Below are 17,829 nucleotides of genomic sequence, written 5' to 3'. Positions count from 1 at the left end.
TTAATTAAAATGTTTTAATTGTACGAAAGTTTTGTATATAGTACTCTAGTAGGCTGTTTTCGAATAAATTGTAAGTATGCAGGTGTTCGGGCAATTTAGGTAACACGGAATAGAAATATCAAAATAGCAACCTCGTGAGCGACGAGACAGTTGACACAACGATTTCGTTTTTAAAATGTTGTCATAAGAACTGAATCCCTGACGCTGATTTTGAGAACATATTATTATACTGCTGCTATGCTGTAGCGGTGTGACCAACGCATCGAGTGAAAATACCAATTTGGAAAACTTTTAAACGCTATTTTTTGACAAGTTTGCATATAGATTAGAATATTACTTAAGCTGATAGGTATTATTAGCATCTCGGGTGAACAGCGAACCATCACCCGTTATGCCGTCATTTAAAAATCACGTTCACGCCACTGACCTACGTGTCAAGTACTATATATGGTCAATCATGTTATTTAATATGTTTATAAGTTATATTTGTCATAATATAATTATACATAACGATGTTGTCATCAGCTTTAATAATTTTTCACGTTGTCGCACGACCGCGATCGCTGGCCGTGTTTACTATTAATGTTATTATTATTAATCGCTGTATAGCGACGGATAACGTTTATTGACAACCGCGCCGACGAAGTTCTCAACGGTTCAGGTGTAATAAATCTCAAAACTCTCGATGATGTATAGATGGTTTTTTTTTTTTGAAAAAATGTTGTCGATCACGATGACTTCATATTATTATTCGTTCGTCGCGTATGGGTACAATAAAATAATATACAAGCGTCGAAACGTTGATAATTAAATTTTTTTTCACCATCGGACCTCCTACAGATTATATATATATATTTGCGTGTTATTATTATTATTACATTACAGAGGTCGCGGACGTGTGCGGTACACGAATTCAGCTTTGCGTAATTAAAAACTAGTAATTAAAATGTGGTTTTGATAAAAAAAAACGTAAATGTGAAAAAAATCTGAATCGTAAAACCAGCACTGGCGAGAATCCACTCTGATTTCCTGGGGACCGCGACCGGCACGACGAGCTCTCGGACGCGTAATACGTGTTTAATACACACGCAGCCTCACACAAAAAACGCTTGCGGTCAATTATTTAAACACATTTGCAATTTATTATTAATAATATTTACGTTATATTATACACCAGGGGTGGCCAAAATTAATATGTACGAGAGCCACATACATTAATGCAATTATATCAAGAGCCAAATTATCTAATCTGTACTTTTATACCATAAAATTTATAAAGATAGCTAACATCCAATAAACATATCAAATTACGAAATATGAAATTATAACATTTTTGTAAATAAGACCGCGAGCCATACGTCGATGAAGAGAGCCGCAATTTGGCCACCCTTGCTATACACGACTAGGTAGGTACACGACGAGCAGGTGTATTAATATTAATTGATAATTTGATATTATCGTCGAGTGTCTACAGCGACGTCGTTTTGTATAATGTCCTACGATGAATTGGCACCGAAACATCACATGATAATATGCAACGACACTTAACACTAAATATATTTATCATTTATCAACAAGGATTTCCTATAGTAGCTCACTATTGATTATTTTGCTAGACCGTAAATGTTTTTATATGCCTGGTTTTATCAGGACCCATGTGGAGATTTCGTTAGTTCCGAGAGGGCGGGACGTTCCAAATTTGACCACAGAACCAGCAAATTGTCTAATTTCAAATATTTTAAAAAATTAAAAAAAATTTTAATTTGTCAATTTTTGCTTTAATTCCTTTGTCATTTTTAAGGGGAGATTTCAAATTTTGCGCTAGCACTGGCACTTTAATTTTCCGTCATGCTATCACTCGCCCTATTCCATCACCATTTTGAATATTTCATACACATGCAAGCTCAAACAAAACTAAATGAGCAACATGCACATGAAAAACCCCTGCGGAGAATGAATTAAACGCATTCCAACACATTTAAGAATATTATTATTACATGCACTATTATCGTTATTATATTTACAATATTATAATGTTAATTAATTGGAAAGTTTGTAACCACAGTTCATTATTTAGTGCGAATATTTAAATATTTTAGAGCTGTGATATATAATATGGCTTGATGGTTTTTCGTGTGCTATGACTATTAAAAGAAAAAAAAAATGTGAAAAAGCTTTATAGTTTTTAATTATTTTAGCTAAAAATGATTGTCGACTTTCTAAATTACTGTACACTGTGCAATGTGTATAGGTTGAGTAGGTTTATGCCACGTAATTTTCGAATGTCCACGACGTTGATAGTACATATTACAGGTATAATATCAATGTCAGTAATCTTTGTACTTATTACGCGACGTACATTTGTGTAATCTCTCTGAACGTCTACACCTCTACACTAATTTTACAAAACAATTTTGATGATTTTGCAGAAAAAACTTGTTGAATATACTTTGTGAACGTGTATTTTTAATTTTAAAATCAGACGCGAATAATATACTTTTTTAAAAAAATTGATGTATTATCATAACAGACATAATGATGAACTAAATAGTGGCCTTAACCGTTCGAAAGGTATCATCACTGCCTATATTTTACTCTATTCTTCTAAAATGTTTAAGTATAATAATTATAATATTTCAAAACCGCAACAATATCTATACACTTAAAGAATCGTTTGGGTAATCACAGTGACGTCGAGTTTCGGTCGGCCAATTGTCGAGTTTAATAATAATTGGATCACGTAGAGCAGTGATGTAAGACGACAAAGACTTAATTATGATACTATATTATACATTTACACGGAGGACGCGTATCTATGTAAGATACATCGTACATCTGCCCAAGTCATGGTTATTCTGCCGGAGCACAAGTAACTGTTCGTTAACATCGAAATTTAAAAAAAATTAACTACTGTTTCCATAAATATGATCTCGAATCGTGGGTGGTTTTACAAATAAAACTAAACGTCTGTTTAAAACAAATTTGGCGTCTACGAAACGTTGCCAGTTCCCATTTTCTTAATACGACCGTGAGTCAGAGGAGTTCATCACAATATTATAGATACTGCCCATAACGATTGATTTTGTAGCCACGATCACGTTATCAAAATCGCCGTGCACGGTTATGGAGAAAAAAACGCATGATGTTAGTTAAAATAATTGTATGCATACTATATTTCTACAGGATGTTTTATATAACTTGCTCACGAACTAAATCGATTTCGTACGAGTAGTTTTTTTTTTAATTAGGGATTAAACTTTGTGTACTAAGGATAAAATCCCGTGATTAAAGGTTCAGAAAATATATAGGTATATGAACTATGAAAGTTTAAAAATTATATTGATTAAAACTATTCTATTCTTATTAAATTTTTTTTTTTAATTATCAAAATTTAATGATAAAAACTAAATCTATGCTGCATGTTTTATATGTGAAACAGACAACAGTTATTAAGAACTGTTTTCATAAATATCTACTCTTATATGCAATATAGGTACATAGAACGTAGGTATACATTAAAATTACTCAGAAATTTCTCGTTAAAATTCCAATTTAGATTATAAACATTTTCAATAAAATTACATACCTAACAGTAAAATGAGGTTTTTAAAAACAGAAGTATTTGTATGACATAGAAAATCCCTTAAGTTTAAAAACAATTCTAAGTATTTGAAAACCCAATTGTACATTTAAAATATCTACAAATCAGAATTTGAATAAATAGATTATAAAAGAGAAGTGAGCATCATGGTTGGTGAATCGTTCTGTATGTATAGTATAGTCAGCCGTGTCGATGAAACAAAAACCTTAATAATAATATATATACTATATTATAATGCTCGATATCACCTATCAATATTATTATGGCAGCATGTCCGGTAATTGTACTGCGGCGGTGACTGGGAAATGTTACGGTTTCATGAATATATATTTTTATTATTATACGGTGGGTCTTTTCTGTGGAAACGTGTGTGCGGGGAACTCGAAAAAATTTTCATCGTTTCGTAGTCACGTCGTCGTAAAATAATAAAAATAATATGTATTAAGTTATAGAGAAAAAAAATATTAAGGTATTAAAACTCATCGTCGCGACTCGCGACAGAACGACCGTAATTATAATGTAATACATTTTATAAAATATAGATATTATACAGAGTGTGTTTTTTGTCGCGGAAAGCTCGATTTTGTATTTGATTTTTTCTGGAGCTCGAAATTTTTTTGTCAAATCATTCAGACTCCATTAAAAATTAGTTGCAGACCACTGCTGTATATATATATACTATATAGGTGAATTAATTAGGTACTTACTCAGGCCCTAAAACACATTTTCAAAAGTGTTTCTCATGAGAAAAATTTACGAGCATATTGGTATACCTACTTATTTCATGTATGTATTGGTATTTATACATGTTTCGTGCATATTATATATATATATATATATAGTAATGGCGTAATAAGATGTGCTGAAAGTATATTTGCGACGATAGTGTCGTAATACCAAATCAGAGCTAAACGATTGTAACATTTATGTACACATAGGTAAAATTGTTCAGAGCCGGTGGTTTTGTGATGACGATGAGGGCGTTATGTCAGAAAATACTGTTTTATCGGAGGAAAATGAAAAGAAGAAAATAGTTCGGCTCGCACAGAACGCCTCTACAGTGTATGACCTCTCTATACTAAAGAGTATAGATGATTCACTAAGCGTGCACCCATTACCCCTCATACCACGCACACATTAACTAATATATTTATTAAAACTATACGATTTTTGAAATTTTTAAACATGCTAATATTTCATCTTACTAATTATAACCGGAATATGTTTAAAAATTATAAAATTATTATAAATTAATACAATGAATTACTATAATTTTTAAATTATCGTAACCCTTTAATCCTCAAAACTTTATTCTGTGAACTATTTTATCTTATAATTATTACGATACATATGTACCTATAGTAAATATACAATAGTAGTGCCTTTTAATGCAATACACTAACAATGTGACAAATATCATAAACATTATCAATAACATTCATTAGTACAGGAAAAGTGAATTATTTGTTAATATGATTTAAAAATATCAATGAATAATTTAAAAAAAAATAATAATAATATATTTTGTAAGAAGAAAACATTATGCAAATTGCATAAACAAATGACACAATTTTTCCGGGAATCAACTTAACATCAAGTTAATTTTACATCAGTCTACGAGAGCTATATATAATACAATATAATAGCGATATTACAAAAAACAACCACTCAACGCATTCATTTTACAGACCTGCGTATCCGTGCATGCTAACTTACGGTATAATATGTATAATACCGTGTATACCGTAGAACACGTATATATTATGTCGTATATGATCGAACGTCGAATGAATAATATCGGTTTCACGCAATGCACACACGTGATGTCCACACTACGCGCGTATACGCCCGCATCTGTTTAAGCTCTGAACGTGTTCGGATCTATATAGTTGTAGTAATATATGTGGATACTATAAAATACTACACGAGACGATAATATTATGATAGTATTATATTATAATATTTGTGTGACAAAAACCATCGAAATTTAAACGAAACCGTCGCGTCTCGATAGTTTCACACGATTCGCATATAAACTGCGTGTGAGACGCATAAATAACATAATATAATACGCATCGTATTGATATAATATTATTATTACGATGAATCTGCTGTAATCGTGACACAAAGACTCGATGTTACCTATGTTATATAATTTTTATCACGAATCAAATGCCCACGAATATACCTACCATAATAATGTTTGACGTTGGCCATCGCCTATAAACACCGGATCAGGTATAATTTATTTTGAATAAACACCACAAATTATCATCGCAGTTTTATTTACAACAAAATTTTAACAAGCAGGTGCTTCCAACTCACGACGGTCGAATTGTTTTTTTTTTGAATGAAAAAATTTAATTTAATTTTCAAAATATACCTATTTATATAATATGAAATATTCAATAAAAAAATATTTTAACTTTCTATTTATTTTTTTTAATAACAGTGTATTATGTGTTTTTTTTTGTCTTACTGACGCATAATATGGAAAATTCAGCAGACACTCGTCAGAAGAATTCATTTTACTCTGATTATTTTTAATATTAGAAAGATAATAGACTTGTAATAAAATTCAAAGGTAAGAATATTACCTAGGGCGTATCGTAGGTTTCTTTTGTTATTTGAATTTTGAAGCAAGTCATGCGAGCATTTTAGAACTATACATTTTTAAATGTTCATAACTTATATTGTAAAAAAATAATTAAAATATCAAAAATGCCTACTATGGGACCTTGGATAAATATTATTTTTACTAATAATACACATCGATTAATTCATTCAATAAAGTCGAACTGATTATTTTGAACGTTTAAAATGTCATTAAAATGCACTATCGCTGTCATATATTATCTCTACATTGATGAAAATTAATAAACAAGACTTCTATAATATTATGTGTTACCTATACTATATAAATCGTTTATAAAATATCTTATGTGCGATTAATAACTGTATAATATGACACGAACTGCAATTCCAAAAATCTCCTACGTAAATCATGGCAAAACAACTAGACGCGCGTATAGTTTTTGTCCTCGGGATATTTTTATTTTCTGAAAAGTAACAATATGCATCAGCTACGCGTCACGTTATATTATTATCTTTGATGCCCAATGGTGGAGCGACACCATCAATTCCAATTGGTTGTGATTGAGACGCACTTTATACGCAAACATCAGTAGACTGAACGCGTAATTAACCTCAATGATATTATTTCGGTGCAGACCTCCCGGATGGAATACTATCCATGTCTTTCGCTCAAGCCCATTTTTTTTCTTTTATCGTTGTTATTATATTTTTAATTTACCCCGCGCAAGTCGTATCATTTTTTAGTGTTTTTATATGCCACGCATGATACTTTTCATTCGTACAACACGATGGTAGTCAGGTGTCATACCAGACACACATGTACATCGTCCACACAAGGTTTGCAGAGCACTCGAAATGCAATATAATAATATAATCGATGCCTGTGACGTAAGAGTTGCGCGGAATTTACAAGTAGCTCCAATTTTTGAGGCCGTGGGTACACGTCATCGTATCGAGGATTTTGCGACAAAAGAGTCACCATAAAGAAATTAATATATCGTTGTGTGCGGTAACTCATCATCGCAGCTGCAACTGACTTACGAGTATATGGGTACTATATACCTAAACATATCTTAATATGCTGTTGGTGTACGCGCCGTGATCGATCACAAATCTAGATCGCGGTCTCCGCAGCATCATAAGATATTACATGTTATGCCAACAACGTACAAAATATTACGTACAATAGGTGCCACCTAAAATATGTTATATCCGTAATGTCTGCGGAGCGTGAAAAAAAGTGTTTTCAACAAAGCACAATTCGATTTAAGAGATAGTTATGTAATGTAATATATGAAAAGCCAAATCGACGGAAACTTCGCTTACGAAATCCGCACAAGACGTAACATGCGATTATTAATTTAATTTTGTCAATGTTCGCCACGGATGAATGCGAATAGCGTATTCGATTTACTACACGTATAGATATATGATAGTAAGTAGTAGGTACATAAGTCGCCGCTGCAGCCGTCTGGAACACGTGTAAATGTCGTCATCGTTTCGAAACGCACTGCACGTGAGTACATGTGTTACATCCGTACGTGTAGTATACGTATATATACAACGCGGCGGTCTTCTCTGTTACGTGACATTTAGATTTTATTGCTTGCAGTGTAATAATATGTATATACGGCAAAGGAAGAGCACGAGAAAAAATGATATAGAAATAGAAATTCAAGAATCTAGTGCTCTCGAGCTGCAGACGGCGACCTGCGATGAACCACGGTAGCGAGTTTTAAAATATCAAAGTATATTGTCTGCTTTTGATTACAATACTCGATTATCTCAAACACTCACTTAATATTTTAATGTAATATAATTATATCATACGAATACGTGTGTTTGCAGTGCTTCATATATGAGATATTTTCTTAAAACGCTGTTGCGTATATGTATTTCAAAATCAAATATACCAAACGAGTATATCGTAATTTACTAACAGCTGTTTTGAAGTCTAGATTTAGTGCGTATAACCGTGCCACTCTAAACCAAACAAACTACAATTTGAATACGTTCAACATTCACGAAATTCAAACTTTGACATTTTTAGAAAATAAAAATATACATTGAACTTGTATTTAAAATTTAAAAATCTAAATTGTTCCACAGTAAAACATATAAAAAATGGATAAACGTTTGAATGAGAGCCTACAGTTGCAAATAAAATTATATAATAAATATATGTAATATGTGTGTTTCAAATATTAAAAAATAAAAATTTTGGTAAAATGATGTAGTGTTTTCTGTTAATATAAAATTTCTCTGTAGGTACGATTCCACACACCGTGATCAACGGAGATAAGAAATACTTTGAAACTGAGTATTTTATGCATATTTTTAAAATTAGTTTGTAAAATATGAAATTAGACTAATGAAAGGCCATGTATTTTCTCTGGCTCACAATTTACACATGGTCAACGTAACTTCGTTTTTTTTTTCAAGCGACAGCCTTATTATTTTTTATATAATATTCGAATTGGTTACATCATTTTTTAAAATACTTCGATATAATATCTTATATAGTCGTATTCTATGGATTCAAAATTGACCAAATGGGAGTTTATTTTTATTCGTATAGGTACATTTTGTTCAAAGCATTGTGATACGATCAGAGTTCATCAATGTGAAGTTTATTTATCAATTATTATATTTTTTAATACTCGCATTATTAAGAAAATAAATATTTTTTCCGAAAATTCGACCAAAAACTGAATTTTAAATAGTTTTTATTCAGTTGATTATTGGTTTAGAATACAAATTTGATATTCTTAAAATTACTTTGAAAAGCTTTAACCTAATTTGTAGTTTTGAAATGAGGGATTACGATAAAAAATAGTAAAAATATACTTATGTATTTTTTAGGAAAATATTTTTCTAACAAGTTAAAATTATGTAAAAAAAAAAAAAATTGTATATGAAATAATGAGGGTCTTGCGTTCAGTGGATAACCCCGTATCAAGTATTATAATAATAAGTATTTTGTATATAATACGGTATACTCACATAATATGTTCAACGCTTTAGATTCCTCGGTTTTCTCCACGGAGTTTTGCGCCTCGCATCTGACCAACGAATTGTGCAGCCTTCTGGTTATGTTAAATAGCCACAATTCAGATGTGACTTCACTCAGCGCGAACTGATCGTTGACGAACCACCGGTAGGACACATCCGGTGGGTTGGCTTTCGTCTGACATAAAAACTGCACGTCTGACCCTTCAACCAGCTTCCTCGACGTCCCGGCAATGGTCAGCGTTATCTGCGAAATGACAGATGTTAAACATCAAATAATAACACGCGCGTTGAACAATTATTACTTATCGAAACATCAGTAGAACATTATATGTGTTGCGCCAACGATGACCTGTCACGCAGTTTTTTTTTGCGATCACGGTTTTCGCGACAACGAGTATTACTCGTTAGGTAGTATGGTAGTATTACTACCATTAGATACCTTTATAATATAATATTATTATTTCTCGTTTGAAATAAGAGCTTGCTGTTCTTCGTCTGGTCGAAGTCAGCAGCGAACTTTAAAATTAAATATTATATCCACCGCATAAAACGCGCGATATTGTGTAGATTAATTGATTTAAGTTTAAAGTTGAAATATTTTGTGTTTCTTTTTTTTTTTTTTGTAAAAGTTAAAATTGGATTTAATTTTATATATTATTATTTAAACATTGTATAGTAGTTTTCAACAGCTGGACGAAATCAACACCAATGCAAACTTTAATCGGGTACCGAAATTCACGCAGATAAGCGACCGGGTAAAATGAGGCAACAACTACAAGATAGTAAATATCGAAAAATCACGAGATGTATTTTGTTTTTGCATTTTAAAGTTAATCGTATTAATAAAATATAGCGTATAGAGGGTATATTAAATATTTGTATATTTTAAGTAAATATTAGGTATATATAAGCGTATTTAACTATACCCGTTTGAAATTTTATTTTTATACACACAATGACACAGTGCTCAGGAATTATATGTTCTGATATTGGGAATACGAAATCAAAAATTCATGGGATTATTCAATTATGTAAAAACTAAAAATTTATACCGTTAAAAAAACAATAAAAATGTATTAAAAACATATTTTCAAAAACGTTAATACTTTTCAAGAAAACGAATAATGAACAATGTTTACTGGCGATGTAAAATAATTTACCCTGTAAACTATAATAATATATACAGTCTGACATTTACATATTATAATACCGGTGTGTAAGTTATTGATTAAACGAAAGAAAACGGGATGAGATAAAAAAAAGCTCTCTGCTCGTTGATAAAATATTTATCAGAAATAATATTGTATACGCACTAGGGTTAGGTTAGACACCTCCTATACAATAGTATATATGCGTATATATTATACAAAGCATACCTCCTGTGATATCACCGCTTCGTAATAATTAGCGTAATGGCGCGGAATCAGAAACAAAAAAACAACCTAAATAAAACCGTCAGTATATGCTTTAATAATATTACGTACCTACGTGTAATATATGTATACGATTTAAATATTATATTATATTTTTCGGGTATACGTCCAATATGTGTACAGATATAAAATAATTGGAGGTGAATGCGAAGAGTAGACTACTTTGTTACCTATTTATATACATATATAGTATAGTATGTGTTCGATTTTTATAATAACGTCATGCACCTAACGAGTGATCGGAAATAATAATTAGATCCTCTGGCCGCGGCATATTATAACGCGTACGGAACTCTACCATATAATAATACGCCACTCGATCACGCGGTCGATAGATTATATATATTATATTGTACCTATATGTATAGCTATGGTATTGAAGCGGTAAACGCGGTGGTCGCAATAAGATATATTATGTTGTAGATGCGTACATACTACATGTATATATATATAATACAATGTTATTGCGTATATCGGAAAATTACTATTTTTCGATTTCAACCGTATAGTCCAAGCATAGCCGTCAGCAATACATTACACGGAGTGATTCACCAAGCATGCTCACCCCAATTTATTCATTTAACGTTGTTCAAAATCTGATTTTTAGAATTTTTAAATACGCTTTAAGTCTTTAAACCATATTTTCAAATTCTTGATATTTTTTGTACTACTTATTGAGGAGTGTAACTCGCCTTTTTCTATTGTAAATCATTTTTAGTGAACATATTTTATTTTTTTAATTTTGAATAAAAAGCCCTTGAAAATTTTTTTTCAATAATATACAATATATTATGTTATACCGGATTCATAGTATTTGTAATTGGATCATTTTTACAAATTATAAATGTTATTGATAGATTAATATAAATTGATACAGTTTTCAATTGATCATAGCTATACCATTCTTTTAAATCCGTCATCATCAACCTTTTATCCTTATTACACAATTTAAAATACAACTTCAAAAACTACTCTTTTGAATTTTGATTTAATTCAAATGTTTAGAAAAAAAATTATCGGTTACCTATAATTTACTCTAGTAAAGGGAGATTGTTATTTGAAAATCAGACGTTTGTATCGCCATACAGTCATATAGGATTCAGGATACTCTTTAATTCTTAAGTAATACAAATGTCTTAGAGCATATTTAAAAATTCCAAAAAAAAAACAGATTTTTAACAAATGCAATACCTATAGAAGTAAAAAAGGGTGAACATGCTTGTTGAATCGCCATGATATTTGCATTTAAGTATTATGCATATAATACTATTATGTTAATAGTCAATAAATCTGGTCCTATCCGTCGTGGCAGTATAGTGCGCATAATAATATAGTGGCGGTCTGGAATTATTATTATTATTTTTCATCGTCGGCGTCGTCCCGGACTCAATATGCATTCACACGCGCATTCGTCGTCGGCATTATGTGAGAACGGAAAAAGAAACCTAAATAGGGAAACGGAAGCGCTGGTTTGAAAAGGGAGGGGCAAAGTGGAAAAAAAAATCGAAAAGAAACAATAACTGGTATATATATATATATATATATATATGAGATGGTGATGAAGGAGGAAGGGGGTACTCTGTGTTATTAAACATTGTCATTAATACATATAATATTATTTTACAGATATTACGACATGCGCGTTAAAATAATAATATGTATATACGAGGCGTAGTATGTGTCATATGGGAAGCGGAGAAGTCCGCTCGTACACACATGTGCCGGCAGCGGGGATACTCGACGTCGGAATCTCCCGGACCGCGCGGGGTGAATGTATTCGACAACGACGACGACGACGAAAAAAAATCCGAAATTATATAACATAATAACACGCGATACCCTGCAACAGACGTCGTCTGTCTGCCAGGCGCGATTTCGGCTAACAACGCGGCGCACATATTATTATATACACGACGTCGACGGTGATGATGATTTTTTTTCCATTCGGTTTTTCGACTCGGGCGGAACACGGCGACGTTTTTAATGAGATAATATGCGCGCGCGTCATTCTTTTAATGGCTATACACAGCTACACATAATATATTTTAATATACATATTATTATGGTAATATATTATATATTATTATACGCGTGTATTTGGTAAACCGCACTTATTACGACGACCACAGTGGCGGCGACCCAGACGCGACTATATTGGTTTTTTTAGAAGAAAAAAATTATTTATTTATTTATGACAGTCCACAGTGCACCGTTCTTCTCCCCCGGTAATTTCATTTTACATTTTTTCCCTCCTATTTTCGATAACCCGACGATATGCGCGCGCGTGTGTGTGCAGTTTCGGACGAAAAAATGGAGACGAAATTATGGTCCTGTATTATATATCTAATATATTATAATAAACAAGGTTTTACACGAATTATGGTTTTGAAGATTCGTGCGCGCTCGCGACTCTGTAACCGCAAAGTGAAAAATCAACCATTTCATTATTTACTTAATTTTTTCGTCTTTTCCCGTTGAAACTAATATTGAAAATATATCAGAGCTCCTTATTAACGTGTGTTTCGATATACGAGGACAATTCGCACATTATTGTGCAATAAATAACTAAATGCAGATGAGACTATAACTTTTACGTGTTATTATTTAAAGCCGTACGAAACGTAAGCAATAACAATAATATTAGAATACGAACGAACCTTTTGTAGAAAAATTATCCATTATATTTAGTAGACATTTTGAAGCCTTACTTGTTTACTTTGCACCCTAACCGAAAAAAAACCTACTAGAGAAACTGGCACAATGCAGAAACTGAATTGCTACGTGGTTTTTTAGTTATTATTATTAAAACATTTTTTAAAGCATTACAGCTACGAAGGCCATTATTGCTGTATCTATTATATCTATTCCTTCCACCGTTAACGATTTCATCTGTCTTCGATCCTCGTTAATCTAACCGTAAGCTTTCCTGCATCAGTAGACACCGCAGCTATCCGTCTATTCTAGCCTTTTAGATTTCAACATACTTTGACTATAATTGCAACATCCCAATTTTTCTGTCGCACATACATATGTACATTCCCGATTTCAGGTTTAGCGTGGATTCGTACGGTATGTATAATAAACATATATTTACTGGGATTTATCTTGCAAACACCTGCAGGTTTTTCAGCTCGTCATCGTTTTTCGTCGAATTGGTAAAATATATACCACTGAAATCATTCGTGCGAGTAACGGGTTATTTTCTATCTATTATACTCGTCGCCCATCCATATTATTACGAGCATAAATTATAATGTATATATAGACTGTGGCGTAATAGGTATACGTATAGTCTTGCGCGGACCGGTATACACATAAGAATATTACATTTTAATTTAGGCCGATACTGCTGCGCATCAGCAGCAAAGTAATAATAATCGTACTACATTATAACGATCATTATATATTATAATATGATATTGCTCGAGTATAGGTAGCCAATCGTCGGGTAATTTTTTTTCCATTGTGTTTCACTGCGTCCCGACGGCGGAAGACGGGTACATAATATATAGGGATCCGACAAATTACATTATCACAGCCGTTGTTTTCGGTGCGCGTACGTGGTGGACATGTGGGTAGGTCGCAATCGTCCTACACGTATCGTACCGCACTTGTGTAATATACACACAGGTATACGTAATAATAGCGTCTCCGCGGTAATGACACACTATCGTCACTCGCTCGAATTGTTCACGTAGTATCTACGGCGATATTAAAATACGTGCTGTACAGTGCAGTTGCGACGATTGTTCCGACTCCCGCGGATAGTCGAGCGAGCACAACGCGCCGACGACGACGGATTGACGACGTGTATTATACGTCATATAATATTGTACATCACGGGAAGGAGTTACGCGCGCGGGGCACGGGTGGGCGGTACGGGCAGGTTTTTATTATTATTGTTTTTAATGAGGATTATGGTGGATCGCCGGGAGAGAACGTATCATATTTTAATGTGTATAGGGAAATAACATATTCTGTATAAGTAGCCTGATAATATTCGACGCGCCGTATATTAGCCATAATACATCGGAGGCACGTCGTAGGTATATGTTATTACCTAACTATATAGCGTATATTATAATATATAATATATTTTAATTACGCACTGAAACTATCGTATCACGTCAGGTGATTTATTCGGATCGCGAACCGAAATCGGATTTTCGACGCGTTTATTGATCGCTGCAGTGCACATAATATCGTATCCTGCACGTTAAATCGATTTTAAATAGTTCTCAATATCGGACGCCATAAATATTACTAGGTAGGTGGTAACAACGTGATAACGCATTATATTATATTGTTATTATGTCTATAGTGTCTATCGTAAGTTATATTATAGCGATTAACTATTATAGTGCCTTTAACTATATTATATGTTAACGTTTCGGTCACGAGTTTAATATTACCAATATTAATAAATGGCTGGTACGTTCAGATGCGCGGACACATATTACAATCGTTATTGTTTATAATTAACTATACAATATAATATGTAAAAAACGACTTAGACAAAAAGCGTATAGTCCCTCTATGTATTATACCTGTAGGAAATCGGCACGGTGCAGACCGAAATGCTTTATTTTATCGTCACGTATAGTTACATGATATATAATAATAATATTAATGACACGTCAAAGGGATTAATCGCACGGTGAAACGCTTGTATTAGTTGAAAATATTTAAATAATAGAAATTATATTCGTATGAGGGGACCTACATAATGAATGTTTTAATCCACAGATTATTCGTATATTTTTCGATTTTTTAACGTCGCCGCTCCATCACGATATTATTATAATAATATTTATACAACGCTTAAGTATATATACTTCCACCGCGCATGTTGCTCGCACGTCATAATATAATAATATGTAATAATATGTAAACATCACACGGCAACAAGTGTCAAAATAGTAATAAATATTATCATATTAAATAACACGCGTGCAACAAGTCGTATATACACGTACATAAACGATCGAAAGTGTACGTCAAAATAACTCGTCATAATTATCATTTATATAATATATAATGAAATGCACATAAATATCTTATGATGTGGTAAGCGTATGTTTACAGTCGTGGTTGTGGTGAGAAGGGGTGCTGGTATCGCGTGTAATGAGGGTCAGATAGTTAAATCGGAAAAAAATGTTACCAATTATTATTATTATTAACAAATAACAACGATGATTTTTTCGACCGGGACACTCGGTTTTTTACGCGCGTCTTATACTCAGAGCCAAAATAATTGTAACCCGATGAAATGGTTAAATGTTTTCGAAAGTTGACATCGGCGGAGGCTCTGTACTGCCGGGGGATGAATGTGTACACCACGCCCCAAGAAATACATACGACGGGTGATGTTGGGGAATTCGAGTTTTACGTAAATACTGAATTTTTGGTTAAAATTCATTAAAAGTTAGTAACATGCTGTCAAGTGAATCGGTAAGTCGCAGTTTTAAATTCTAAGTACCAGAACAACAAAACTGCTATTTGTTAAAATCTTGAAAATCTGACAGTCTGTAATATTATATATATATATATAGTTTGAATCGCTATTGATTAATACACAGAAAGTTATTGAAATATTTTTGTACCTATTAATACGTAAAATATTTAGTATATTTTTCAAAAGAAGAAAAATGTCTAAGAACATTAAGAAAAATTTACATTAGTTTAATTTGGTCAATTTTAATTTTTTAATGTTTAATTGTATCTAAGACAAAATTATTTAGAAAAATAGACAAACGCTGCCGAATTTGTTTAAAAAAAAAAGTCTCATTGAAATCTAACGAAAAGTCAGGTTGAAAAATTTAGTTAGCCCTAAATCACTGAACACGTGAAAAGGTATGAAAATACATTTTATATGATGATTGATGACAATAATATTCAGTTTTTGTGTTTATAAAAAAGATTGCTCTTATTATATAAATTTAAACTATTAATTGTTATTATTATTATTTATTTAAACTTTGTTTTACAATTAGTTTCATTATTATTAATTACAAAGCCATTTTATCCGTAGTTTTTACAATTTTTTAACAACAACCTTGTTTATTTTTAATTTCATAATCAAAATCTGAGTGCTTGACTAAACGATCAATATGTAAATATCGAATAGCGTGTAAATAATTTTCCATTTATAAGCATTTACAGTTTAATTGGACGGATAACATACTCTAGGTCGTATAATAAGGAACATTGTAAAATTTGTAGTATAATCCTCCACTTATTTAGAAAAATAATATTCAATATTACATGATATTATATAATAAATTAAGAATTTCGAAAATTATTTTAAATTTTATGAGCTATAATTATTATAAAATAAAATAGTACTAATAATAATTATAAAAAATGTAAAAATCTGTACAAGGTATAAAAAACAAATAACGAAAAATTATGATTTACCGCTATAAACACTTCAAACTACTTCACAGCATTTTTTTTTAACACTAAAATTGACTTGGAAAAATTATTGTAGCATGTATAATTCAATGAATCACCCTGCAAAGTATACTTTCAGATTTTCAGGCAGGAATCATTTGAATAGAAGGGGTGTGGCATATATATATATATATATATACACCTACTTAGATACAATATTTTAAAATATGAATCTCAATGATATAATGATTACTACAACGATAATATTATTATAATTATATTAAACTTTTTGAATTGTATATCTCTCCGTTGCTGTTAATTAAAATCTTCATTTCCCCTTTTGAATAATATAACACTAGACGCCCGCCACTGAACTTACGTACCTACATGGCTACATACACACAGACACATAAACATGCAGAGTATATTTTTGATAGGTACGCAAACAATTCATGAATCCACGACAGCCGTGGCGTATAAAATACAGGGTGATTAATGGAGCATGATCATCCCCTTTTCTTCTTCAATAAAGTAGTTGTTCAAATTCTTGAAATTTGTTCGTACTATACTAAAGGAGTCACGTGGAGAAACTTCTGTTTTAAAAATAACAGCCTTTTTTTCTACTGTAAATGTTTTAATGGGTATTGTTTTTTGAACATTTTTACGTGTCGGTATCAAAATTAGGACGAGTGTATTTTGTGTTATTAAGCTTTATGTACTATGAAAAAAGTCCACGATGACTGGTTTGTAACATATGGGAACTATGTTTAATTTGTTAATCTTTGTAATTAATAA

At 31.9% G+C, this 17,829-nt stretch overlaps 1 protein-coding gene across 2 annotated transcripts in view; it reads right to left on the bottom strand.

The window, feature by feature from the left end:
* Positions 1–17,829, bottom strand: part of LOC113557202 (irregular chiasm C-roughest protein) — a 209,240-nt gene that overhangs the window by 59,854 nt on the left and 131,557 nt on the right. For both annotated transcript variants that reach the window (XM_026962583.1, XM_026962585.1), the window contains one exon: positions 9,200–9,452. In XM_026962583.1, the coding sequence (XP_026818384.1) occupies positions 9,200–9,452 (253 nt within the window). The remainder of the gene's footprint in view (positions 1–9,199; positions 9,453–17,829) is intronic.

This window comes from Rhopalosiphum maidis, chromosome 3, assembly GCF_003676215.2.
Source record: "Rhopalosiphum maidis isolate BTI-1 chromosome 3, ASM367621v3, whole genome shotgun sequence".
NCBI lineage: Eukaryota > Metazoa > Arthropoda > Insecta > Hemiptera > Aphididae > Rhopalosiphum > Rhopalosiphum maidis.
Note: the sequence above shows the minus strand (reverse complement) of the source record. Positions and strands in the feature narration are given on the sequence as shown.